Raw genomic sequence first — 27613 nt, 5'->3', positions numbered from 1 at the left:
TTGTGCAACGGCCTTGTATGATGAAGCAGAGCTTTACTTTGTGAAAAAACATACAAATTTGAAACTTGGAGATACAAGGTTTCCACCCGACAACGACAATATGTAATTTCTGGCCCACTGCACATACTCCTACGGGCTGGTGTGTAGGAGTAGGGAGGAGTAAGACGGAGGCTCTGACTGCGTCCTCCCGGCGGGGGCTCCTCACACAAATGTGTGTGGGGGGAGAGAATAATTGGCAAAGTTTGTGTTAAGACAGTTAGTTAGGCTGATACAGACATCAGGCAGCAAAGACAGCAGGAGACCTGACACTAGCCGTGGGGGGGAAATAGTGCACACGCGTGTGCGTACATGTGTGTGCGCGTGTGTGTGTGTGTGTGTGTGTGTGTGTGTGTGTGTGTGTGTGTGTGCGTGCGTGTGTGCGTGTGCACGCTATGGTGCATGTATATAGAGGCAGGTGACAGAGTAAATGTATTTCTAACATGAGCAGCGACACCATTCCTGTGAACCTCGCTTGGAAGTGCTCCTCCTATGAGAATAGACATGAAGCGCTGCGCACGTCAACACATTTCCAGTCTGGCAGCAGGCGGTGTACCGTGCGTGCGTGCGTGCATGCATGCGTGCGTGAGCACGAGCACGGCCGCGACAGTTTCATGGGATTGTGCCCGCTCGTGTCGCTGCGCCTGTCAAGACTGCACCCGCTCATCCCTACACCTGCCCATTGGAAATGAATTACCAGACGAGTCAATTTACTCCCAGTGTGAGGAGACCGCATCCACTTTGAACCCCTATATACTTTGTTGACCGAGGTATATATTATGTTATTTTCTCCTCCCCCCATGTATAGCGTCTATTATTATTATTATGTTTTTTTTTTGCTTTGGCAAATGCTTGTCATGCTAATAAAAGCATATTTTAACTGAATTGAATTGTATAGACCTCAGGGGGCTATTAATACTTGGTTCCTTCCCCTTTTCCATCTACACCAAATCTCTTTGCCGAAATATAGCCGATCTACAAGCTGACACGTTGTGATCTAAATACATAAATAAGCCGAAAAGCTTACTAGGATCTCCTTTTAGTTGACCTTGTACCAGTGTACTGTCATGAAACTGTACCTTTTCCTATATGCAAACTTCTAATAAAGTCTTCAATCAATCGATCTTGCAGATCGGCTATTTCCGCAGAATGTTGGCCCCAGAATGGGATGCTATATAAGGTTTAAGAAGTGGTGAAAGGATACGGTGGTATTATCACAGGGGAGGGGAGGTGGGCTTGGTGAGAGGAGACGAAAGGAGATGACAGGAGGAGAGAAGACAGGAGGAGAGGAGAGAGGAGGAGAGGAGAGAAGAGAGGAGGAGAGAAGAGGAGAGGAGCAGTGGGTTTATCGTCAGATGCTGTGACCCACTTCATGGAGCTGAATACTGAGCAGAGAGAGATGTTGACGTCAAACCACCCCGGCACGCTGCTGGCGACGCTAAGCACCGCTCAGCACCACGGGCGGTGTGCGTGTGTGTGTGTGTGTGTGTATGCGCTTGGATGTGTGAACACGCGCGCGCGCACGCGCACATGCTCGCACACGCAAGTATTAGCATATTATTAGCCTAAATGTGTCCCAGTGGAATACACCGGTGGAATGATCGCTTTGTTTGCGTTGTGTTTTTTGAGGGGATTTCATAGTGAAATTCCTACTGTTTGTTGGAGACCGGCTAACCGGTGTGTGTAGACCGGTGTCCATAGAGACCTGTGTCCATCCCTCTAATCTCTAAGACCACGTCCAACGCGCTGCAGAGAGCCTTTCAGAGAGGCGTGTTTGGCGCTGCAGGCGTGGCTGTGTGTGGAGTAGGGATGGGACAATACGAAAATGTCATGTCACGATTATTGTGACAAAAGAAATTGTGATTTACGATATTATTGTGACAATCAAAATCCATTATACTGGGGCGGAACATTTGCCAAAAAAAAGCCGAACCCGTTGCGACGCGCTGTGAGCTTGTAGATTGACTATTTTTTTTGCATTTTTTTTGGCAAAGACACTAGATAGAGAGTGAAAAATCACACCCGTGTGAAGTGGAGCTGTGTGTGTGTGTGTGTGTGTGTGTGTGTGTGTGTGTGTGTGTGTGTGTGTGTGTGTGTGTGTGTGTGTGTGGATCATGTGTACCGTTTTTTGTGACATTTGAAGAAAATATGTAGGAAAAGGAGCAAAAAGTGTGTTTTGGAGAAAATTCAAGATGGCGGAAAATCTATCATGGCGCAAATGGGCGTGGCCTATATGGGGAGATGCGTCATAACCCAAGGAATCCAGTGAAAAAATATTTTTAATTTTCCGACCTACGGTTCAAGAGTTACAGGCCAAAACGTAAAGTGGGGTGTTATGGCGCCACCATGCGGCCAAATGACACAATTATTTTTTATTTAATCCTTGAAATCATTATGAACCTCCTCTCCAAGTCTTGAAACTCTAGCCCCTATGGTTTGCGAGAGACAAATAATTGAATGTGAGTTTTTGCGATTCCCATTATAAGTCAATGGGGAAAATTAATTCACTAATAAATTAATATCAATTAAACTATAGAACCTTTCTCTTAGAAAAGTAATAGCCCACGATTCCCGAGTAAGCCGGTCGATTTGACATATGGCGCGAGTGTGTGGTGGCAAAACTGTGGGACTAGTGGCGTGCCGAAGTTTAGGAAGTTCAGGCTACATACAGACAGACAGACACACAGACAGACAGACAGACAGACACACACACACACAGACCCACACAGCCACGTATAGGGAGCCTGTGCTTCACACAGCTCCAAAAAAAGACGTATACGTATATTATAAGTACCTTTTACCAATTATAGAGGGTTTAAGTGGTACCGGATATGCAGCTCTGCAAACGAAAGGTGAATTGATCCCAGTGCACGACGGAGGACGATATCACGATGAATGAAATCTCCGCGATACGATTATCGCGAGTGTTTTTTTTCCCATCACGATAAACGATAATATTCTTATCGTCCCATCCCTAACTCAGAGTGCAGGACGCGTTGTCCTGGAAGTCTCTCTCTCTCTCTCGCGTCTCTCAATGCTGCGTCGTTGATTGAACCAACAAGGTGGGAACACAATGGAGGCTCTGACAATGCCCGCGGCGGCCCCACCCGTCTGACCGTCTCAAGTGGTCCGGGCCGCGCGAACGCTTGTTTTGATGTGTTCAAGTGGACCGCCGATATAGACGCTCTGTCACCTACCGCCCCCCTCCCCCGCCCGCCCTCCATCAATCTCTCTCTTTTTTCCGCTTTCTATTTGAACCAGGGCTTCTTTGAAGTGTAAATCTAAAGGGTATACGGCTGGCTGGCTGGCTGGCCGGTCGCTCCCATCTCTCCCCACCTTCCAGGGGCGTCAATTGGGTATGGCAGGGGTATGCAGCTGCCATACCCTGGGTCCAGGCCAGGGGGGAAAATAAAAGTGACTTTTAAATATAAGTCCATGAATGTCTCTTTGTCTATCTGCGCTGGTTATTATGTTGTTAAAGTACAGTAAAATAACTACAAATATAACATTTTACAAAATGGTCACTTTAACAAGGTATTATAATTATATTCTCCACACTTGTATTCTCCCCATCTTGACAAAATGGTATATTCCCGGGTTCCGCAGGTCAGCTGCACAGGTGCAATGCATTATTGTTAATTGTGGAACATTTACTAACATGCTAAGAGTAGCTGCACTTGAACAACCATTCCAGGCCGACATATCCAGCCCAAGAAACCGTAGAAACCTGTGTAAAAAAAACGGACAAAACTCGTTTTCTTTTAGACATTGTGAAAATAGCCGATCTACATGCTCACAACGCCTCGCAGCGCGAGGCGTTGTGAGCATGTAGATCTGCTATTTTCACAATAGAACCGTGTTATCCAAAATGTGATGCCTCTTTTCCATGAGGACTGCCATCTTTGCCATACCCTAGCTTTTGCTGAACTGACGCCACTGGCTCCCCACCTTCCTCTCCTCTCTTCTATCTGCCCATCACTGCAGTGACCTTTCTTTGACCGACCGGCTGACTGGCTGGCTCGCTGCTGGGCTCAGCCTCCCGCCCGCCCGCGCTGCTGCCAGCGAGACAGCCAGCCGCAGGGCGGGCGGGGCGGGGTGGGGTGGGGGGTCTCCGCTCCCTCTCTGTCTGAGAGGCTCGTGCGTGCGTGGAGGTTAGAATATTAAATGTCTGTCTACTAAAACGTAAGTCTCCAGACTGATCCGGGAGGATGAAAAGGGTCATGTCGTCGGTATATCGATTCGACATAGCTATGCTGAGATAGTTTCCCTTTCTGTGCAGAAAACTTGTACGTTATATTATTTGTTTAATAAATCAGTGCTTTATTTTACTATGAAAACCAGCACATCTTGTCCACGTGTCCATGTATCTCTGAAGGTCATGCCTGACACCGTGGTTCACTGTGGAGCTTATATCACAGCCAGGTGACATCACCTATGTATTGTAAAAGTCCATATATGGGTATTCCCCAGAATCCCGTCATAAGATCCCTGATGTCATCGATATACATCACTGGCCATCAGATGGCCCATATCTGTGTGGCTGGTTCAGATAGGGATCTCCATGTATGGGCATAAAAGGGATTGTATGTTGTGATGTCATGGGAACCACTCTAACAGAATCCAGATGTCACCCTGAGGCGTCTTACTAGTATACTTTGTTGTACCGTATGTCAGTGTTGCGCGAAAGTAGCTTGAATAGCACATCTACAGGCTCAACAGGCCACGCCGTGACATGTTTTTGTGCGCTTGTAGATCTGCAATCTCTTTTGATAAATAAGTAATGGTTTTCCGCCGGAGAGCAACGAAAGCATAAAGATGTTAGATATCACGGTTCTATGTATACTTAAGCCTATGAAAAAAGAAAAGGAAAAGGAAAAGTGTGCTGCTGGTTTCTTCCAGGGTGAAGTGAGGGTGTTTATTGATCCCAGGGGGGAAATGTGTCATCATCATAGTAGGGGTGTCTTCTAAAAATCGACGAATCGACGCGTCGTTTTAAGCCCCGGGAATCGACGCCAATTGTTTGAGTCGAAGCGAAAATATATATTTTTTTATATCACCAGTTAGCCTACTACTGCCAGTACTGCGGTGCACTGCTGGACTGGTGTGGTGTCATGTACTTCCAATGAGAAGTAGCAATTGGCGAACACGAACAGTTATTTATTGTCTCGCACCAGCGTCGGGTTGAAAGTGAGACGGAACGGCCAGAACGGTTCAGACCGCCGCTTCGTTAAAACATTCAGAGCCGGGACAGTGTTCCGTTAAGAGGAGGGAAGCACGCTGTCAAAATCCCATACTAAATAACCTGCCACAGCACAAACGCGCGTCCACGAAGTAGTAAACAATCTTCTAAAGTCAAATTAACATACACAAGTGTAGGCTACAAGTTACATTTTCTAATTAAAGTGCTTCTGAATTGTTCCAATGTTGTAATCCATGATGAATGATTGTGTTTCGCTGTGTTTGCGTCCATGACATGTCCACACTGCTGGCTCTAACGTAGCCTCGGAAACCCAGACTTTTAGCTCTAACGGGAGCTGTGCCTCCCCCTTTTTATGATCCGTTTCTGAAATGAATCCGTTCTCGACACTGACTCATTACTCTGTCAGTGCTCTGTGTCCCGCGACTGCGGACTGGATCCCATCGTTCATTTAAAAGAGCCGTTCAAGAGAGCGGAATCGTTCGCGAATGTCTCATCTACTGCACGCTGCCGAGAGACGGGGCAGAGTTGAAACAGCGGAGATTTGTTTTAACGGTGTGTTATAACTCTATGGTTGTACACTGCTATGCAGATAACATTTGTGCTCGCGCACCGATATCACCGAAAACACTGTGTATTCAATTCATCTCTTAATGTATTATTCTATTATGTTGACGTGGTTTAAAGCAACACTTTTTTTTCTCTTTTTTTTTTACACAAAGTAGACTATAAAACGATTCGTCGACGCGTCGGATTAACCCCCGCGACTCGAATCGACTTCATAAATCCTGTGTCGAAGACAGCCCTACATCATAGCGGCAATAGCAGTGAGAAAATAATTAAACAGAAACAAATACAGTATACAGTATATACTTTGATCATGGTCTACAGCAAGGGTCTTTAACAGGGGGTCCTCAAGGTTAATACAGGGGGTCCCCCAAATCTTTCAATCCTTTTTATATTAACAACTCCATATTCTGAGGACTGTAGCCAAAAATAGCAGATCTACAAGCTCACAACTGTGAGCTTGTAGATCGACTATTTTTGAAAAACAACTTTGGTGTAGAGGGGAAAAAGAGCAGACTAAGTACAGAGTGACAGGTCAAGTTTATTAGGTAATGACGGCTCAAGTGGTTAAATATCTGAAAATAGAAATTGACGTGAATTCAAAATACACTGATGATTGTGCTGTCAAACAATGAAACTATATGGAATCTATGAACAGGTTGTGGGGGTCCCTGCTTCATCTCTCTCTCAACAAAGGGGTCCTTGGCCTGAAAACGTTGAAGACCCCTGATGTCCTACATACAGCGTTGTTGTTGGGGTGATTTGTGAAGAACATTTGCACATTCTGTAACTCTGTATTTACTCATCCTAGCCATTAGGAGCAGTGGATGCCATTAATGCGGCACTTTGGGAGCAATTAAGTCTTAAGTGTGTTGCTGGTGCGTACACAGACTGGGCGCGTCGAGGGGGGGGGTCCGACCGCTGACCTGACTGTTCCCAGAAGGCCACTCTACCCACTCAGCTGCGGATAAGACCCCGGGGGAGGCACCGTTAAGGAGGAAAGAGTCAAGAAACTCAAAACCCAAGATAAATAATAAGAACACAGAGAGAGACGGGATGAAATACTGAGCAGCTGGCCCTATATCTGAACGAGCGAATGACATAACATATACAAGCGTTTCGAGCTCAAGTTCAATTTCCGTTTATTGCCACACAACCAGGTTGGTGGCATTTAGTTTCAGTACAGAAATGTTTTTTTTTTCCAGCTCTGACAAAGACAAGGAACTAGACGTAAATACATGAAGACATTTACACCATTTACCACTTCCAACAATAAAAACATAGAATCCACAAGAACAAGACAGACAGCCATTTAGTTACGGTGAGGGGGGGAGAGGGAGTGGTGTACTGTCTGAGAGAGTTCAGAGTTCCTATGGCTGTTGGGAAGATCTTCTACTTTTTACACTTTTGTGTGACGCTGTAGTATGATCAAGTAGGGTGTTAATTTAGAAAAATATGGAGATAAGAGGTTTCTGCCAGACAACGACCATATGATCAGTCTATAAACTGTGTACAGCAGGGGTCTTCAACGTTTTCAGGCCAAGGACCCCTGTCAAAATGTCAATTTCTGGTTTTCATTTGAACCGTCAATACTTAATAAACTTGACCTTTCACTCTGTACTTAGTCACTCTTTTTCCCCTCTATACCAAACCAAAAATAGCTGATCTACTTTTCCCCACTATTATTCGTTGTGTCTAGTCTATACCACGTGACCAGGGGAGGTAGTAATGTTACCTATGCGGCCGCAACTTCCGGAATGTCTAAAAAACATGGGACCGGCTGACAAAATAAGCAATATAAACTCTTTCATTTCAACACACTGCTTCGATTTCCTTCCACGCTTGAGAAGTAAACAGATGAGAGACCGTTATAGGACCTACTTTTTGGACGGAATGTTATCCAACAAAAGGTAAGAAGTGTTCACGGACGGCGGAGCTTCCCCGCAACGGACCGATTGTGGATGACAAGAGTAAGGAACCTCATCTCGGAGCAGCATAGCGGAGGGAGAGGTTCTGAAAGGAGCTAGATATCCATATAATAGTGTGTGTGAACGGTGGGTAGTACAGTAGGGACAGACTGTTCCTGGCTCCATGTTGTCCTCTGACAAAGAGGAGGTACTCTCTGGGTTCATGTGGTTCCCATTGTTCCTACACTCCACACCAGTGGTATATATAATATCTGCAGCGTGGATAATTGGCCGGGAGTGAGTCACACACGTTGGTGTTAATGACCACCGTGCTAATAACACCTGCTGCTGTTTGCTTGTCAACAACATGATGGAAGCGTTTCGATCCAGAAAAAACCCAAATGGAGAGGGTTGGTGGAGGGGGAATGAACGACAAACTCTTCATTTTTAGTATGCGTTAGTTTGTCATCGCACAGTCCCACAAACGAGACGAGCCTTTCTCTTATTGCGACCGTCAGGTTGCAGTTACTATCAAAACCTCCACCGGCTGTCAGTGAGTCTGTCAGTCACGTCACGTCACACTTTTGCCCTCCTCATATCTCCGCCACCGTTGTCCTATCCATGCCAAACTTTGCGCACAAACACTCCTTGGCTGCTAAACCGCAACCTCCACCCCTCATTTCTCACATGGCCCTCTAGTGCCACCATGAGGCTGATTCTTGCAAAACACATTTTTGGACACTGCTCCTACAGATTTTGCCCTAAAATCACGCAAAGCTGTACACAGTATGTCTACAGTCATGTCATCAACATGGATCCGTCCCATTTAGCGCCACCATCAGGCAGATTTTTTCAAACACATTTTTGGACACTGCTCCTACAGATTTTGGCCTCAAATCACGCAAAGCGGTACACAGTATCTCTGAAGTCATGTCATCAACATGGACCTGTCCCATTTCCAATATTCCCTCCTGACTGGCTACGATTGCCTTCTAAAGCTTGTGTATGCGACGTGACGGTCACTTATCTCCCGATTAGGGAGTCTTACTGCTTATATATGCCTATCTTTAGAACAACGGTTCACAAATGATAGGTTGTATCAATTTTTTAGGGGGGATTTCCTTTTCAATTTTTCCAGGAAAAATAAGAAAGAGCAGATTGACTATTTTCATAAAAAAAAGAAAGAAAGAAAGAAAAAAGGCTTAAGTTATTAAAGGGATAGTTCTCCTCCCAAATAACTTTTTTATTGTTTACTCACCCCATGAAGACTTGAATTCATGGATATTTTATTGGTTTTTTTTTTTACACATTCCTAAGCCAATAGTTTGATGACCAGCAGACAGCAGTGGTTCCCTATGGAGACACAAAGAGCCTGCTTTGTTCCCTATGGAGACACAAAGAGCCTGCTTTGTTCCCTATGGAGACACAATGAGCCCGCTTTGTTCCCTATGGAGACACAATGAGCCTGCTTTGTTCCCTATGGAGACACAATGAGCCTGCTTTGTTCCCTATGGAGACACAAAGAGTCTTCTCAAATGATTGGCTTAGGAATGCCACAAAAACAAAAGAAACATCCATGGATTCAAGTCTCAAAGTCATTTTGGGGGTGAACTATCCCTTTAAGTCATAATATCCCGGGAAGACACCAAATGTATAATTTTGGAAAGAAAAGTTTGGTAACCCCTTGCTCAGAAGAAAAAAATAAAACTGTGGGAATTAAGGAATTCTTACAGGGATGTCCATTTTTCAGTCTGTCTTCCATAGTTTGTTTTGTTTGTTTTTTAATGGCGAGGAGCCCTCATTCTAAAAGCACGCTTGGAATGTTAAGGTCCTGTAAGGACAGTGATCCCCCCCTCTCTCTCTCCCCTCACCCTCCACCCAGGGGTGTCACACCAAATTCTGGGCCCTGAGTACAAGGATTCACTGCGGGCCCCCCATGAATGTTCTTCATAGGGGAGGGGGTTTAGCCTATTTAGACTGGGACTGTGGGAACACATTATTACACGTTATTTTGTGCTTTAACTATTGAAAAATAGCAGATATACAAGCTCACAGCGCGGCACAGAGTGCCACGCTGCGAGCTTGTAGATCTGCTATTTTTGAAAGATCTTGAAAATTTGTACAAGCCTTTGAATATTTCAAATCTTCTATAGTTTTTGTTTTGTTGAAAAACCTACGTTTCTAAGTCAGTGGTGCTCAAACTTTTTCATATGAAGGACCCCAAAAATTACATGTATTTGGCCACGGAAGCAACGTTTGAGTTACAAATGTTCGCTTAAAAAATCTATATATATATTATATTCAAAGATTTGCACACATTTTCACAACTTTTCAAAAAAATAGCAGATCTACAAGCTCGCAGCGCGGCACTCGGTGCCGCGCTGTGAGCTTGTATATCTGCTATTTTTCAAAAGCTAAAGTATAAAATAATTAAGGCCCCTACATCCACCTCAGTCCCACTTTTCCCCCCGTTGTGACGCCCGTGCCTCCATCCAGAGGAACTGGAACAAACCCCCTGAAGTTAGTCTGTTCTGTTGAGACTCTGTGGCATCCAAACAGCTTTGTCTACACGTGTTCCCCCCACAAGGTAACTCTGTCCGGAGGCTGGCAGGGAACGTTGTGTGCCTCCCAACGTGATAAACACTATGAGAACAAGCCACCTGGGGCTTTACTTGATGGAATCAACCTTTTTTTTCCCCCATACCATCTTCTTTCACCCACCAAATGTTCCATCGTCTTAGACAAAATATCCTGTTGTCTCTGAATGATGACAACCGGGACTAATATGATCACTGGGGGATGTGAGTTCAAATCAATATCACCGTTATTTCATACTCATGCCTCGATTACGATTGACGTTTAAAAAAATATATAGTTGCCATCGGACAGAAATCTCTTTTTCTATTTTTTTTTATCCCACGATTTTGTAACCCATTTTCACCCAGTGCCAATTGCCTATGTAATCCTGGGCTCTGCTCTCCCTCTGCCGCACCTGGGGAGACAACGGACTGACCTCATGCTTCCTTCAATGCATGAGTAGTCCAAGTTGCTTCTTTTCACCTGACAGTGGGGATTTCCCCGGTTTGGATGTAGCGCGTGGAAGGAACACGTTATTCCAACCAGTTCCTTTCCCCTCCATCAGGCGCCCCAGCTGGCCAGGGGGAGGCATTATAGAGACCAGAATGACTGCATGTTTTTGTGAGGGTATTTACCCAAGGAGACACGGGGAGAACATGCAAACTCAGAAATCTCTTACCTCCATATTTTAACTATATAAGAAAAAGAAGGTGCGCATCAGCAATGGTTTTCTCAGTGGAGTGCTAGACCTAAAGTCAAATTTACATAAAAAATAGGAATTAAATTCCAAAAAGGTAGCACATCCCTAATGTTTAAATCAGGAGGACAAAGTACTCACATTTCCACTTATTGCCAGACCCATGAAATGGGTAGGCCTACATAAGCAAATGTCGGTCTGTCCGGGTTTTCTATATAAAGGGTATATATGATGATGACATGATGATGACATGCCTACAAAAGGCATGATGTCATAAATGATGATGACAGACAGGGGGTCTGGCACAACCAGGTTGACCTGGTCTAGTTTATTGGCACACACCAAAAAGGAACGCTTACGCGTTTCGGCTAAGAGCCTTCGTCAGAGCATATTTTAACGTAGTGTGTTTTGGGTGGTTTTGTTGAGCGGTGGCTCAGCACTCCAATGCTTGACCAAGTGTGTGGGTATGTTTCTATGTCTTCATGTATAACTTAGGCCGGCTTTACACTGCCACTGAAATCTAGCCTGAATCAGATCTGAGTCACTTCAAAAGTGGAATCCGATTTTTTTTAAATAGTCTAAATCCAAACATGTCACATTCAGGTCACATGAAATCCGATTTTGAAAAACCACATCCAGAGGTAGTTTCAAATCCGATCCATATCGGATCTGAGGACATCTGACTCAGTCTGAAAGCAGCAACCACATCCACCCCCATAGACTTATATGCAGGTCACATTCAAGTCACATCAAACTGGCCCAAGCGTCACCTGCTGCGCGAGCAGCGCGACCCGATCGCGGCTGTAAATTACATCATTACAGAGCGCGAGTATTTACTATTTGATTACAGCCCACTGAGCACATGAGAAAAACAAAAGAGAAGAGAAAAAACATGTGAGCTAAACAGTGAAAATGAGAGAGAAGAGCGAAACACAAGAGTAAAGAAAAGAAGAGAGAAAACAATATTAACGTGTGTTTACTATGGTCTATTATGTCACATTTCCTGAACGTAATCAGAACGTAATCAACCAGCGTCGACGTAGTGACGTAACGTCATGACGCCTACGTCGTTACCACGGTAACCAAAGCATACATGTCGCCGCAGGGCAGCTTTGGGCTAACGCTGTCTGAACGCACAGATCAGATCTGTGTCACTTGCAAATGCAGTGTGAAAAGTCAGGCCAAAAGATCAGATTTGAGAACAAATCGGATTTGGGCTGGATTTGACTGCAGTGTAAAGCCGGCCTGAATGGTTAGGGAGCCCGCCTGGGGAACCAGAGCCCCTGGTTGTCCCAAATACTTAAAGGGGCACTCCACCACTTTTCAACCTATGTTCATATGATTGGTCCTCACTCAAAAATAGCTTTTCTTCTTTTTTTTTTTTTTTCTTTTTCTCAGAGGAGGGCTGTGGGCAGGTCAGAATTAAACCCATCGTCTAATGACATCATCAATTGCCAATACAGCTTATAGAAACTGCAGGCTTTCTATTCCTGAAAAGTTGCAATTTTAAAGTGGAAGCCATTGTTCTCGCGATAATAAAAATCAAAATATTTTTTTCAAAAATATTGATTAATTTATTTTTTTTGGAAAATGATGTCACAAGACGATGGATTCTGAACTTCCCACAGCTCTCCAAGGAGACTTGGACTGAGTAGAAAAAAATTGTGATATTTTATCATTAACATTAGTGAGGACCTATTATATGAAGTTGTAAAGTGGTGAACTACTCCTTTAATTTCCCCCTCGGGAGGAAGTAGGTAATTATTATTATTATGTTTTCAGCATGGCCTGCAATACCGCTGGGTGACCTACCTTCAAGTGGTGCTGTTGAGCAGGCTGCACCGAGCACTAAAAACTAAAACAAGTGGCCACCAAAGGCACCGCTCACTTCACACTGTGATTATTATTCTTTTGTAAATCAACACCCTACGTATTCATACCACAGCATCACACAACATCATCAAAAGCAGCAGATCACAAGCTCAAAACGCGTCGCAAAGCTTGTAGATCTGCTACCTTTTCATTTTTTTAATTTGAATCCTGAAAGGTAACAGGACTTACGTATGAGGTTTCCTTCTGACAATATCTTGTGGGCAATTATGGCCCACAAGGGTCACCAAAACTAGGGTAGCATAAAAGGTGCAAGGCCAATCCCCATGGCAAGTCAGCCAGTGTTTTCTTAGATGACTTTTTGGGGGAGTGTTGGACAGATGGACTATCATCATAGTGATGCTTAACCTCATGGAAACCAGTGGTGTTCTGAGAGAGGGACGAGATGTTCTCGGCAGGTCATGATAGGCAAAACATTGGCCAAAAATAGGTAAACGTTCATCAAAAAAATTCAGGTCTAACCAGCTCACCACGCTTCAGAATTGGACGCGTTAACTTGTGAGCTTAAAGATTGGGGGGGCGAAGACATTTAGTATAGAGCAGGTGTCTTCGACAAGGGGTCCTCGGAGTTACTACATGGGTCAAATCTTTTTACGTTAACTTGAACCCTAGCATCAGTATTCAGAGGAGAACTTTAGCCAAAAATAGCTTAGCTATTATAGATTGGCTATTTTTGGCAAAGAGGTTTGATGTACAGTAGAGGGAAAAAAGAGCAGACCAAGTACAGAGTGAAAAGTCAAGTTTACCAAGTATTGATGGTTTAAGTGGTTAAATGATGGAAAATACACATGCACTGATGATGGCGCCGTCAATCAAGTCTATGAAGAGATGGAGGGTCCCTGCTCCATCTCTCTCATCTAAGGGGTCCTTGGGCTGAAAAAAAAAACACTGAAGACCCCTGGTATAGATGGAATAGTACAGACCCATGGCGGATCCCGGTAAACTGTAATATAAGTGGTTAAAACAAGGCTGTTTCCAGATTACGTGACATCTCGCCACCGAGGTGTTGTTTGGTTCGTGCCAAAGAACCGCGACAAAAATGAACCTACACTCACATCCTGAAGAGATCGCTTCACTTCCCAGTAAGTTGAGTAGCAGCGAACACGATACAAAGTGTACTTACAGTGCCAAGAGAAATGAACGGTGGATAATGCTCAACGATGGATATAATGTAGCTTGTTAACACGTCTCGGAGCATTACAGATAACCCATTTTTCACTTTCACCCTTTATCACGCTGGCATTTAAATGCCAGGGAGAAAGCAACGCCACAGACAATACGGCTATGCGTTTCTTTCATTAAACATTAATCCTGTCACTGATAGCATTGTATCAGTTTATCCTCTATTGTGTGCAGACCGCGATTGTTGAGTCGCAGATTGGCTCAAACTAATGGCGGTGCAAGCCAGCAAACAGCGCGTGTGGACACTTCTCAACACAGTGAGAATAGCCTGGGCGGCTAGTTAAGACATTTCTCAGCTCCACCAGGGCTGAGCTCATGGAAGGCCGCGGATCAAAAACAAAACCCCTTCCGTGCTGAGGTTACAGTACAGCACATGCACTGTGGTGTGTAGTGCAGGTTTACCTACTATTTTATCTCTTTATTTTTATTTTATCCCATGATTTTGCAACCCATTTTTCACACTGTGCCAATTGCCTAAGCTGTAATCCTGGGCACTGCTCTTCCTCTGCCAACCTGGGGAGGGCCCCGAACTAGGCTCATGCTTCCATCCAGTGCATGAGGAGTGATCAAGCCGCTTCTTATCACCTGACAAGGGGGAGCTTCCCTGGTTGCGGGTAGCGCGTGGAAGGAGACCAGGATTACTGCATGTTTTGTGAGGGTATCAACCCTAGGAGATGCGGGGAGAACATGCAAACTCCACACAGAAAGGTGTGTGTGGACGCTGATGACGAGGAGGAGGGAACACGGCCCCGGCGCCCACAGCGTCTCTAGCGGGAATCGAACCGACTGCGCCACCATGCCCCAGGTATACCTAGGTATACATAGGATGACGTTGGTCTACCTGCTATCTTGATGTCCATGTTTACGTGCATGTGCATAGGAGGACGTTGGTCTACCTGCTATCTTGATGTTCATGTGTCCGTCCAGCAGCAGGTTCTCGGCCTTCAGGTCTCGGTGCACGATGTTGCGGTTGTGACAGTACTCCACCGCCGACAGGATCTGCCAGAACTTCCTCCTGGCCTCCAGCTCGCTGAGACGACCGTGCTTCGCCAGGTAGTCTGAGAGAGAGACAGAGAGAGAGAGAGGTCAATCAATCAATCAATCAATCAATCAAAGTGTTTTTATACAGCACCAGGCACGTGCACACATAGACTGCTCCTTTATCCGTCTGTAAAAAGTGCCCTCTCCAGACCATGAATGCTGTTTTTACTATGGTGAAAGAAATGCAAAATGCCCCTCTTTCCATGCCATACCTGAAGGCAGCATTCAAGAGAATTGCCTTGTCCAAACTCTCCTGAACTTGAATGCAGCGTCTTATGTTGAAAGAATTGCACTCTCTGTGTAGAAATCCATACCGTACACCACATCTCCAGTATTGGCTTAATTATGCTTAGTTCAGTGTGGTGTCAAGCACCGAAAATAGCCGACCTCCAAGCTCACAACGCGCGTTGTGAGCTGTGAGCTTGGAGGTCGGCTATTTTCGATATTTTCACCAAAAGGCCCTTTTAGAAATTTCAACCCCTGCCTCTCTAACTTTCTCTGCACGTCCCTGTACAGTCCCTGTACGTCAATGCACTTCACATAATAGGTGGGGAGGGAGAGTGAAGGAGGGGGTAGAAAGGGAGAGACGGGGGGGACGGGTAAGGGAGACAGAGAGAGATAAAAGAGAGAAGCAATAATGCGTCACGTTTAGAAATATGCGTTTTGGACATTATATGTTAATTTATGTTTTACGAGCCTGCGTGGCCTGTACAGGTACAGTGTAATACATCACCGTCTGCTAAGATATATTGCGTGCATAAAGTTGCCGTGGTTGTGTGTGTGTGTGTACGTGTGTGTGTGTGTGTGTGTGTGTGCACGTGTGACACTAGTGCGTACACGCTCCCCTCCCTCTGGAGTGAGCGTACTCGCAGCACCCAGGGCTGCTGGTGGCAGTCCAAGTCGCAGCTGCTGCTGTACCAAGAATGTTTACCTTTCACTGAAGTGTAATTAAAAGTGCATTCATCGCAGGCCCTGTGCGTTCCCGAGGCCCAGCTCGACACGGCTCACGTACACGTGGAACGAAGCGAAAATCAAATCTCATGACTTAGAATTGTTCTGCATACAGACAACCAGTTGAGGCTTTAGATTTTGCCATTATACAAGATCTGAGACTACTAGAGTTTTATGGAAGAAGCTGAACATGTATTTCTAATTCTGCTACTCTGACCAATTCAAACACTATTTATTCTATTGCTAGTTTGACAACTCCATATACTGTACTCTTTTAAAGGACAACTTTGTTTTTTTACAACAAGGGTTCATATTTTAGATTGTCATTAGAGAAAAGAAAATATGAGTGTTAAAATGTCTTCATTTATTTATTTCTATCGTTTTATTGATTTTAACGATTTTCATACACAATAAGCCCATTCCCAAGATGCGCCACGATCGTTCATGGGCAGATGTGACTTATGGGGGCTGGTGTAAATAGTAACAAAAAAATTGTAGGTGTTTAGCCAGTTGTACGCATGCCCCCACGTACTGAAATCAAAATACTAAAATCGCTAAAATAATAGAAAGCAGTTAAACATTTTAACACTCATCATTTTGACACTCATCTTTTATTTTTTAACACTTTTCTTTTCTCTAATTACAATCTAAAATATGAACCCTTGTCGTAAAAAACTAAGTTGTCCTTAAATCTTAAACTAACCAATATAGCCAAAACAGCTGATCTGTGACGTGGTGTGAGCTGGTAGATCAGCTGACACCATTAAACCCACTTTCGCTGCGCGACACGCTTCCACAGAGGACACTCTGACTTCTATGGAATCTAAAGGACTGAATCAGTGGTGGTGACTGTGTGAACAGCTAATCCATGCGTACATGCATACAGTACATACTGCATGCCTTTGTGAGAGTCTGATAGTGCCGCGAAAAGAAAACCCTACCAGTGTGATAGGGATGGGACGATATGAAAATGTCATATGACGATTATTGTGACCAAAGACATCGTAATTTACGATATTATCGCGATAATCAAAATACCCCCAACATCCATTATCCTGTGGCGGAACATTTGCCAACAAATAGCCGATCTACAAGCTCACAACTAGCGACACGTTTTGAGCTTGTAGATCGGCAATTTTTGGTAGAGAGATTTGGTAGAGAGTGAAAAAAAGACTGTATGAAGTATGTATATTAAGTATGTTTTACCATAGAGGATGTAAGTGCCCTACACCTAACTCCAACTCCTCTTTTTTATTATCATAAAAACAGCCATTTCGCTTATCGAAGTTTCTTGACCAATATCTATATCTCAAACTCTATGGTACTTGCATGTGGACATTTGACCCTCACAACTATAGAAATCCAAGTACACACACACACACACACACACACACACACACACACACACACACACACGTGCATGCACGCACGCACAGACCCAAAAACCTGCCAGCTCTTTCCCAGCAGACAACAAAGACGGCGGTTGATTCACTCAGAGCCGACAGCACATAATATACAAACAGAGTGACAGATAGAGAAGCCCCGGTTAGTTGTGTAGAAGCTGGACAAATAAATGGAAGAGCTGTCTGGACGTGCAGTAGATGCTATGTGGGTCCATGGTAGTGCCTCGGTGACAGCGGGTCACCAACCCAAGCACCCAGCATGCTCCTGAGGCTCATGATCGCTGTGACAATGACCTGCCAGTCTAGCCCACCGTCCTCCTCTCGCCCCAGTGACCTTCGTCATCTCACGTTTCACTAACCGAGGCCTGCTGGGCGGTAGGACTTCAAAGTCAAAACGTGCCTATAGTTGCATTTCCATAAAGCCGTTTTTTGCGCATTAAGGCTTTTGCGCATAAATATTTTTATGGAAACACTTCAAAATTCGAATAAACTTTCATTATTCGCAAAAACATTTATGCGCTTGGAAGAGGTGGATTTTGAGGCTTTATCGAAAAAACATAATGCGCATTTAGTGAATGGAAACACTAAAGCTAATTATGTTTTTGAATTAAAATGCATTGAACTCGCGGGAAGGGCTGGTGGGGTCGGCCGCCTCTTGGTTGTACCAAGTTACCAACACGCTCAAAGTTGTGCTCAAAAGTAAAACCATTCGTCATTATTATTCTCTGTTCCGCAACGGCGTCGCTTGCACAGAGCGGCCGAGAACAGCAGACCTAAGCCCGTATCATAGTCGGGTCCGCGGTGGAAGGCTTTACACCGCGGTGTAGTCTTTTCGAGTCTTTTTGAGTCATGAAACTACAACGTTACATCATTCCTCACGGTGGAGAGCTTTCCACCGTGAGTCCCAACACATCTCTCTGTTTTTACTATCAGACAGACAGGCTCTACACCCCGTTCACTGATTGGTCGACCTGAACCGGTCTAGACGGGGTAAAGGACTTCACCGTGGGCCGTGACTATGATGGCCTGCACTTATTTTCTGACTTGAGGTGGAAAGCTTTCCACCTAAAATTTGCGGTGGATAGCTCTCCACCGTACACTCTGATACGGGCTCTACAAGCTCACATCGCATCCGCAACGAGCTGTGATGAGCTTGTACTGTATATCAGCTGTTATCATGCTCAATGCTGTTGCGGGGTTGTGGAGTGGAGCGCCTCTCTCTAACTCTCACTCTCTCCCTCTCTCTAACTCTCTCCCTCTCCCTCTCCCTCTCTCTCTCTCTCTCTCTCTCTCTCTCTCATATATATGAAATCTATAGGCTGAAGAGCCCTGGGTTAGAGTGCATGTTCAATAATGTGTCTCACTTGACTGGAAAAATAGCGCCTGTCCGACTGCTTATTTCATGAACTATCTTCCAAGAATCGCATTTTATCAGTGAATGGAAACAGGCAAAATGGGCATTTTCTTTTTTTGACTTAATGATAATTCGCTTCCTAAAAACGCAACTAGTGACTCTGTATGGACAGCAGAATCCAGGTTGTGCAGGTTATAATAATACTGTTGGTCTTTCACTAAGCAGACATACAGTACTTGCGTGCTCCAATCAATTAACCACTTAAACCCTCTAGACTTAATAAACTGGACCCTAGCGAGGTTGTCTCTCTACTTGGACCGTCTACACACTAGGGATGGGACAATATGAAGATGTCATATCACAATTAGTGTGACCAAAGAAATCGCGATTTACGATATTATCGCGATAATCAAACTATCCCCAACATACATTATCCTGGGGCAGAACTTTTGCCAAAAAATGTACGATCTACAAGCTTACAACGCGTCGCATTGTGAGCTTGTAGATCTGTACGTATCAAGTACGTATATTACGTTTTTCCAATAGAGGGTTTAAGTGCTACCGGATATGCAACTCAGCAAATAAAAGGCGAGTTGATCCTAGATTAGATTGTGTCTGGGTTTGAGGTGAAGCACTCTTCACCGCGGCTAATGACGTAATGTTGTAGTTTTATGACTTTAGAAAACCACACCGCGGTGAACTGCTCTTCGAATATGCATGAGTCTTTAGGGTGGTCTAGAATTAATAAAGAACACTCACGATAATCGTATTGTGGAGATTTAATTCATCGTCTAGAATTAAGTAATGCTTTAACTATTGAAACATCTTTGAATATATCTTTAATTTAAAGGCGAACATTGTAACTGAAATATTTGCTTCTGGGCGGTCCCTGGAACAACATATTTTGAGATGGGGGTCCACGGCCAAATAAATGTAATTTTGGGGGTCCTTGACATGAAAAAGTTTGACAACCACTGATTCAGAAGAAAAATTTAGAAGACATGTATAGATAATCGGGGTCAAACATATCTTGCACAAAGACTTGCACAAAATGTTCACGATTTTTCAAAAATAGCAGATCTACAAGCTCGCAGCGCGGCACTCGGTGCCGCGCTGTGAGCTTGTATATCTGCTATTTTGTAAATAGTAAAAAGCATAAAATAATGTTTAAAGTGGTTCAACGCTAAAGTGACACAGATTTTCGTTCAGACTGCCCATGCAACAATCTGGTAGTCCTGATCACTGATCACTGCACACAAGTGACCTAGCAGTCTCTCTCTCTCTCTCTCCCAGTGACCTGGATGCTCTCATCACTGCCTCCCTCACATTTCACCTTGATACCTGCTCCCATTTCCACAGCCCAGTCGATAACATGACTACAGGAGGGGGGGGGGGGCATCGCCGGTCAGGGGATTTGTCACGCCGCCAACTTTCTCTTTGTGTGTGCTGAGCAGTCCAGTGTTGCCATGTCTGCTTATTATAAGCTACTTTGGGCTTGTTTTTTTTTTTCTGTAAAGCAGGGGTCTTCAACGTTTTCAGGCCAAGGACCCCTTAGTTGAGAGAGAGATGAAGCAGGGACCCCCCACAACCTTTTCATAGATTCCATATAGTTTCATCGTTTGACAGGGCATCGTTTGACAATCATCAGTGTAATTTGGATTCATGTCAATTTGTGTTTTCAGATATTTAACCACTTGAGCCGTCATTACCTAATATACTTGACCTTTTACTCTGTACTCAGTCTGCTCTTTTCCCCCTCTACACCAAACCTCTTTGCCGAAAATAGCCGATCTACAAGCTCACAACGGCTCGCAGCACGAGGGGTTGTGAGCTTGTAGATCTGCTATTTTCGTCATTTTGTGCCAGGGACCCCTGTGCTAGATTTGCGTTGTTAAAAGTTTAACTTTTTCCACAAGATTTTTTTGAAAGTGGCAGATCTACAAGTTCCCGACACGTCGCATCGCAACGCATTGTGAGCTTGTAGATCAGCTATTTAAAGTGCTCATCGGTTAGTCTCTTCTTTTGGGCTTGTTTTCATAGACCTGGTTGCTTAGTTCTCTTGCAGAATTTGGCAACACTGGTGCGGAGAGGTCCCTGCCACTGCCAAACTACCAGTGGTGGAAAAGGTAAGTAAATATTCAAGTATGCATTTGAAATGTAGTGGGGTGAACAGGGGCGTCACAAGGTGGGGGAAAGTGGGACATAGTTACTAGGGCCCAAAGTGTAGGGAGCAGATATACAAACTCACGGCACTCGGTGCCGCGCTGCGAGCTTGTAGATCTGCTATTTTTGGAAAGTCGTGAAAATATGTGCAAATCTTTGAATAGGGCTATATGTATTTTTAATCGAACATTTGTAACTCAAATTTTGCTTCTGGGGGGTCCTAAACTAAATAACTAAAGATTTTTAACTAAAGATTTTGAGATGGAGGTCCGTGGCCAAATACATGTCATTTTGGGGGTCCTTGACATGAAAAAGTTTGAGCACCACTGACATAGAAATAAGGAAAGAAGGATTTAAAATATTCAAACTTGCAAAGACTTGCACAAATCTTCATGATTTTTCAAAAATAGCAGATCTACAAGCTTGCAGCGCGCGCTGTGAGCTTGTATATCTGCTATTTTTCAAAAGTTACAAAATAATGCGTAATAATGCATTCCCAGTCTAAATGGGTCAAACCCGCAGTGAATCCTTGTACTCAGGGCCCAGAATTTGGTGCGACACCCCTGCAGAGAATGACCCATAAAATAGTGATCCATGCTTGATGTGTTCCGACCCAACGCAGTGTTTATCCATGATCATTCATTTACAATTCATTGTTTGACTGCCGACATCAAGCCACGGTTTTAATAATTAAAAGGTAAATAAACGAAGGGAAAGCATTTGTGCGCTCAAAGGCCAAAGACAATGTTTTCTTTTTTTTCCCAGTGCACGCAGGACAAACAAGCAGCATGTTTTTATCATGAGGTCTTCTGGCAAAATGTATTATTTTTTTTATTTTTTTTTTGTAAAAGCTTCTCGGGGCACACCAAAAGCCTGCTCTTTGAAGTACATTAACACATGTGTGTAAATATCACAATGATAATCATAATATTATCAGTTGATTCAGTTATGTAAAATTACTCATTGCAGTGTGTTTCAGCTAAAAATCTATTGTCATTACATCATTACTTCGTCTGATGATTCTCTACGTTTAACAAACATACACAAATGTCTGGGAATCTGTCCTTCAGATTACATATCATCTCCAGGGACGTGCTGGCCATTGGGAAAAGCGGGACAACTCCCGAACGGCCGGTTCATTCCCGGCCGGTCCAGGCCGGCCATTAGGAAAAAATTAAACTGTTTGCACAAAAGTAAAAATTAAACCGTTTGCACAAAAGTAGTGAAAACAGCCGATCTACAAGCACACAACGCCTCGCACCGTGTGCTTGTAGATCTGCTGTTTTCACTAGTTTAAATAATTTTTTTAAATGAGAAATACAAAACAAACGGTTTTGGAGATACAAGGTTTCCACCCGACAACGACGAAATATAACTATGTAATTGGCCCACTAGCTTGTCACTTGTCATGATCTGAAATGGCAAATCTTTGAGTAGCTGCAGCTACTATATCTCTCTCTATAGCGCGCAATGAGGGCCTCTCCAATTCTTTTTCCCGGGCTGAATCAGGGGCCCAGCACGTCCCTGATCATCTCTGTCAGGTGGAAACCTCATTATGTCCAAAACTGTTACTTTTCAGGACTCAAATAAAAAGAAAACAGTAAAAGTAGATCGACGAGCTCGGAAAAAAAGTAGATCGACATGATCGAAATGCGCCTTGACGTGTGGCGTTTCGAGATTGGAGATCTGCTACTTTTGATGCTTTTGTGTGACGCTGTGGTGCGATCAACAATATTACAAATGTATTCAGGAAGGCCATGTATGACTAGCGATGGGACGATATGAACGTTCATGTCACGATTATTGTAACCAAAGATATTGCGATTTACGATACTATCGTGATAATCAAAATATTCCCGGCATCCATTATCGTACGGTGGCACATTGCCCAAAAATAGCAGATCTACAAGCTCACAACGCATCGCAACACGTCGCGTTGTGAGCCTGTAGATCGGCAATTTTTTGGGCAAAGACAAGGTAGAGGATGAAAGAAAAAAGGCTGTATCAAGTATGTTATTTCCAGGTCCATTTGACCAATTAGGGTAAACTAGCCCTTACCCGTTCAAAGATATGAGCTCCGAAATGATGTGCAGTGTGTAGGTTATGGGATGTGCACTGTGCACAAAGTATATGAGGGATGAAAAGTAACTTTAACTGGTGCTTGCATGATGTAGGAGCATCAATGTAAGAAACCCGTTTCGTTTAATGGCTATACAGATACAGCATAAAAATGCTAATATACAGCATACGATTTGTGAAAGTGACAAACAGGCTTCACAGTTATGTCAGGTGTGTTCATATGCTTATGGTGATGCGATTTCAGATCAATTGCTCCAGCCACTGAGGAGAAACGCTGTTTCAGACAGACAGACACTCACTCACTCACTCAGACAGACATTCGCAAAATTATAGTATAGATGGTATCGGATATGCAGCTCTGCAAATAAAGGTGAATTGATCCCAGTGCATGACAGAGGTTATAATACTGTTGGTCTTTGACTAAGCAGACATACAGTACTTGCATGCTCCAATCAATTAACCACTTAAACCCTCTAGACTTAATAAACTGGACCCTAGGCTGGCTCTCTACTTGAACGTTCCACAGTACACCAAAGCGCTTTGCCAAAAAAATAGCCTTGCTGCCTTCAGGTATGGCATGGAAAGAGGACATTTGCATTTCTTTCACCACAGTAAAAACGGCATTCATGGTCTGGAGAGGGCACTTTTTTACAGACAGGTAAAAGGGCAGGGGCTCAAGCCCCCTTTGATGTCTATGTGTGCACGTGCCTGAATCTGTACATTTTGTGACTTCTGCGACCCAATAAGATATCTCCTGCCGTGACACAAGTTGTGGTCCTGACCCACAGTTTGAGCTCCAAGTGTGGAGAACACACCGATGTGTCCTCTGACACACACATGATGCTTTCACCAGTGTCGTCTTATTCACAGGACAGTGAGGAGTTTCTCCAGGAGATCGCAACGTACAAGTAGGTTCACACACCGTTATCACCAGATGTCCCACCTACTGAACAAGACCCCCGACCAACCAGTAGGAGTCGCTATTGCACCGATGAGGCCTGAAACCAGCTGGTCATCATGTGCCACTCGAAAACCCTTAGAAAAACTAAGGCTATACTCTTTGAATTAAGAACTTAATGTAACCAATCCCTATATATATTTTCCGAGTCCGATAAATAGTGATAAAATAGCAGCTCTACAAGCTCACAAGGTACTAAGATACCCATGTACCTGACAAAATACTTAAAAAATGTCAAGGATGTCCAAAATTGCAACACCAGAGGCAGCGCCACAGATCATGTTCAAACCAGATTTGGCTCAGAAAAGGGGTCAAACTCGTTCTCCTGCTATACCACTAAAATGCAGAATGCCTTACTGAAGGCCTTAAAGGAGTGCCAATCCCCAACATCCTTTAAAACGGTCCTGAAAAACCACTTACGGCCGGCAGCCGCTCGAAACTGGTAAAAATAAACCTAGCCTAGCCTTACCCTCCCCCCTGAACCTTCTATTGTAAAATATCTCTTCTGTTCTATCCGTCTGTCATTCAATGTTATATGACATACATAAAGGTTTCCTGTGTAAATAAACCGAAAAACTTACTAGGATCTCCTTTTCGTTGACCTTGTACCGGTGAACTGTACTGTCACGAGACTGTACCTTTTCCTATGCAAACTTCTAATAAAGTCTTCAATCAATCAATCAATCAATCAATCGATCAAACCTGCCAATTCTGCTAAATATTTTTTTATTATTCTTAGAAAATTTGGTTAATTCTGTGTTCAAATTTTAAAATTTAAAACACATTTTAAATCAATTCCTAATCATGCATTATTAATGACTCGTTTTTTTTTTGTTCGTTTTTTTGGCAAGAAAAACTAGCCTGGTAAACCACTCCGGTCGCGGAATTTTCATTCAGCAGAAAATGTGATTTCCGCGAGCAGGGTGGTTTGGTTTACCAGCTTAGGCTACAGCAAAAAACCACAACAACGACAAAACTCCCAGGTCACTGAGCTGTGCAGAGAAAAGTTCCAGCAGGAAACAATGTGTGTGTGTGTGGTTTTCATCCACGGGGCTCCTCTTCACACCTCCGTGTACACACACACACCGCTAGGCTAGCTAGTTAGCTCTCCATTTCACACCCGTGTGGAAGGCACACAGCCCAGCCAGGGGCGTCACAAGGGGGGGGGGGGGGGGGGGGGGGGGAGTGGGACTGAGTTAGTAGGGCCCAAGTTGGAGGGGCCTTAATTATTTTATATACTTTAGCTATTGAAAAATAGCAGATATACAAGCTCACAGCGCGGCACCAAGTGCCGCGCTGCGAGCTTGTAGATCTAGCCCTTGAAGATGTTGTGACAATTTTGATTACATTCTGCTTCTGGGGGGTCCCTGGAGCTAAATATTTTGAGATGGGGGTCTGTGGCCAAACATATATCATTTTGGGGGTCCTTCACTTGAAAAGGTTTGAGAACCACTGACACAGACGCGTAGTTTTTTTTTTTTTTAAAACCTTAGAAGGATTTGAAACATTCATGATTTATTCAAAATTAGCAGATCCACGAGCTTGTACGAGCTTGTATATCGGCTATTTTTCAAAAGTTATAGCACAACATAATTGTGCGGGGGCCCTCAGTGAATCCTTGTACCCACTACCAGGGCCCAGAATTTGGTGCGACACTCCTGAGCCCAGCACACACTGTGTGAGAGAGGTTTCATCTTCCATTTGGCTGGCAAAGCCTGCCAACTCCCACCTGACCCACCAGACAAACCTGACAAGCATGTACAACCACACGCTATTACCTGACCAACAAGTCCTCTTAACAAACAGGCTGCCACGTTGGGAGTAAAACTAAAAGATTTACAATTTCCTTCAGTTGAGCTTCTTTTTCATATTGAACATGTATTATTATTATTTGCAAAACAGTGATTTGTGGTCTCTGTCTGAGGCAGAAATCTCTCATCTCCGACTTGTTAACTATTTGTGATTTATTTCGTAAACTAAAGCTCCTACTTGATCTCACAAAAGCATCAAAAGTAGCAGAACGGCAAGCTCCAAATCTGCTTGCCGATCTGCTATTTATGCCATTTTTAAGTTGAATCCTGAAAAGTACCTACCAGTCAAAAGTTTGGACACAGCTCTCATTCAATGTGTGTGAGAAGGTTCAAGGTTCAAGGTTGTACTTTATTGTTACGTCTTTTGTACCGGTACATAAGAGTAGAACGTATTCTTTTTTCGGCTTCCTTACAGACAATGCAGTGGTAAAATAAAGCAGAACAACAGAAAACAGCACATCTAAAGATAAAATAATAAGTAATAATGACTTAGGAAGAAAGAGTGTAAAAGGCAAAAGAGCAAAGAGAATGAAAAAAATCACACTCGTGTGAACTGAGCGGTGGTGTGTGTGTGTGTGTGTGTGTGTGTGTGTGTGTGTGCAACAGCGCCCCTCCCTTAACATGTGTGGTCAGAAAAGGTTACTGCAGGCTACGGACACGGAGACAGACAGACAGACATACAGACATACAGACACACACGGCCACGTATAGGAGCGTTGTGACCACCGCTCAAAAAGCATCCTCAGCATGTCCATAACGTTTGGTATACACTTCTGCTTTGGCAATGTAAACGTATGTTTTCTCATGCCAATAATCCCCTTTGAATTGAATTGAAAATGAATTGAATTGAGAAGCTGTGTCCAAACTTTTGACAGGTAGGGTGTGTGTGTGTGTGTGTGTGTGTGTGTGTGTGTGTGTGTGTGTGTGTGTGTGTGTGTGTGTGTGTGTGTGTGTGTGTGTGTGTGTGTGTGTGCGTGCGTGTGTGCGCGTGCGTGCGTGCGTGCGTGCATACGTACGTACGTATTTATATGTGGACGATATATAACCAACACAGCAGATTTTCAAGCTCAAAACGAGTCGCATTGTGAACGCATTGGGAGCTTAAGTACATTTTCAGCCAATAATGTTTCTACAGGAGACACAAAGGAATGCCAACATTCACTAAAAAAAAATCTTTGTGCGCTACAGGCTCTAAACAGATAGCGCTGGCAGCATGCCCGGGCATTGCCCGGGGTTGTTATATGGGGTGAAATGGGCACAAAAGTAATATTTCTGTGCACAGGTTGAAACGGTTACACGGCTCGCTCATATTTTCGTGTAGGTTATTGAAACGGCGTGGGCTTGCTGTGTAGCGGAGCTCGAGGCCCTGTTGCTAGACAGGAGGAGGGTGTGGAGAGCGCAGCGATTCAGGAGTCCCGAGTTGGTGTTGGCTGCTGGTCCGCACTCTCACATTGCACATGACATCAGTCATAAGCTAAGAAGCAAACGTTTCAGCCTCCATTTGACTTTCAGTATGAAATGTAATCACTAAAGGGGTCTTCAATGTTTTCAGGCCCCCTTAGTTGAGAGAGATGAAGCAGGGACCCCCACAACCTTCTCATAGATTCCATATAGTTTTGTTTGACAGCACAATCATCAGTGCATTTTGGATTCATGTCAATTTGTGTTTTACAACAAAAAAAGGAAAAAAAGAATGTAAAATAAAGAGATAAGGTTTCTGACATTATTATAGATCTTTCAGAGGACACTCAGACGAGAGTTTTTGCCTGGACGAGGACGCGGTCGGCGATGCTTATTATC

General features: G+C 44.0%; 1 protein-coding gene across 1 annotated transcript in view; it reads right to left on the bottom strand.

Moving 5' to 3' along the window:
• The window catches only part of sik2b (salt-inducible kinase 2b), a gene marked incomplete at its 5' end in the record, with an annotated part of 160847 nt that overhangs the window by 69386 nt on the left and 63848 nt on the right, over positions 1-27613 (bottom strand). The window contains one exon of the mRNA XM_080732055.1: positions 14950-15111. Within this exon, the coding sequence (XP_080588181.1) occupies positions 14950-15111 (162 nt within the window). The remainder of the gene's footprint in view (positions 1-14949; positions 15112-27613) is intronic.

This window comes from Nannobrachium achirus (assembly GCF_963921795.1).
Source record: "Nannobrachium achirus genome assembly, chromosome: 8".
NCBI lineage: Eukaryota > Metazoa > Chordata > Actinopteri > Myctophiformes > Myctophidae > Nannobrachium > Nannobrachium achirus.
Note: the sequence above shows the minus strand (reverse complement) of the source record. Positions and strands in the feature narration are given on the sequence as shown.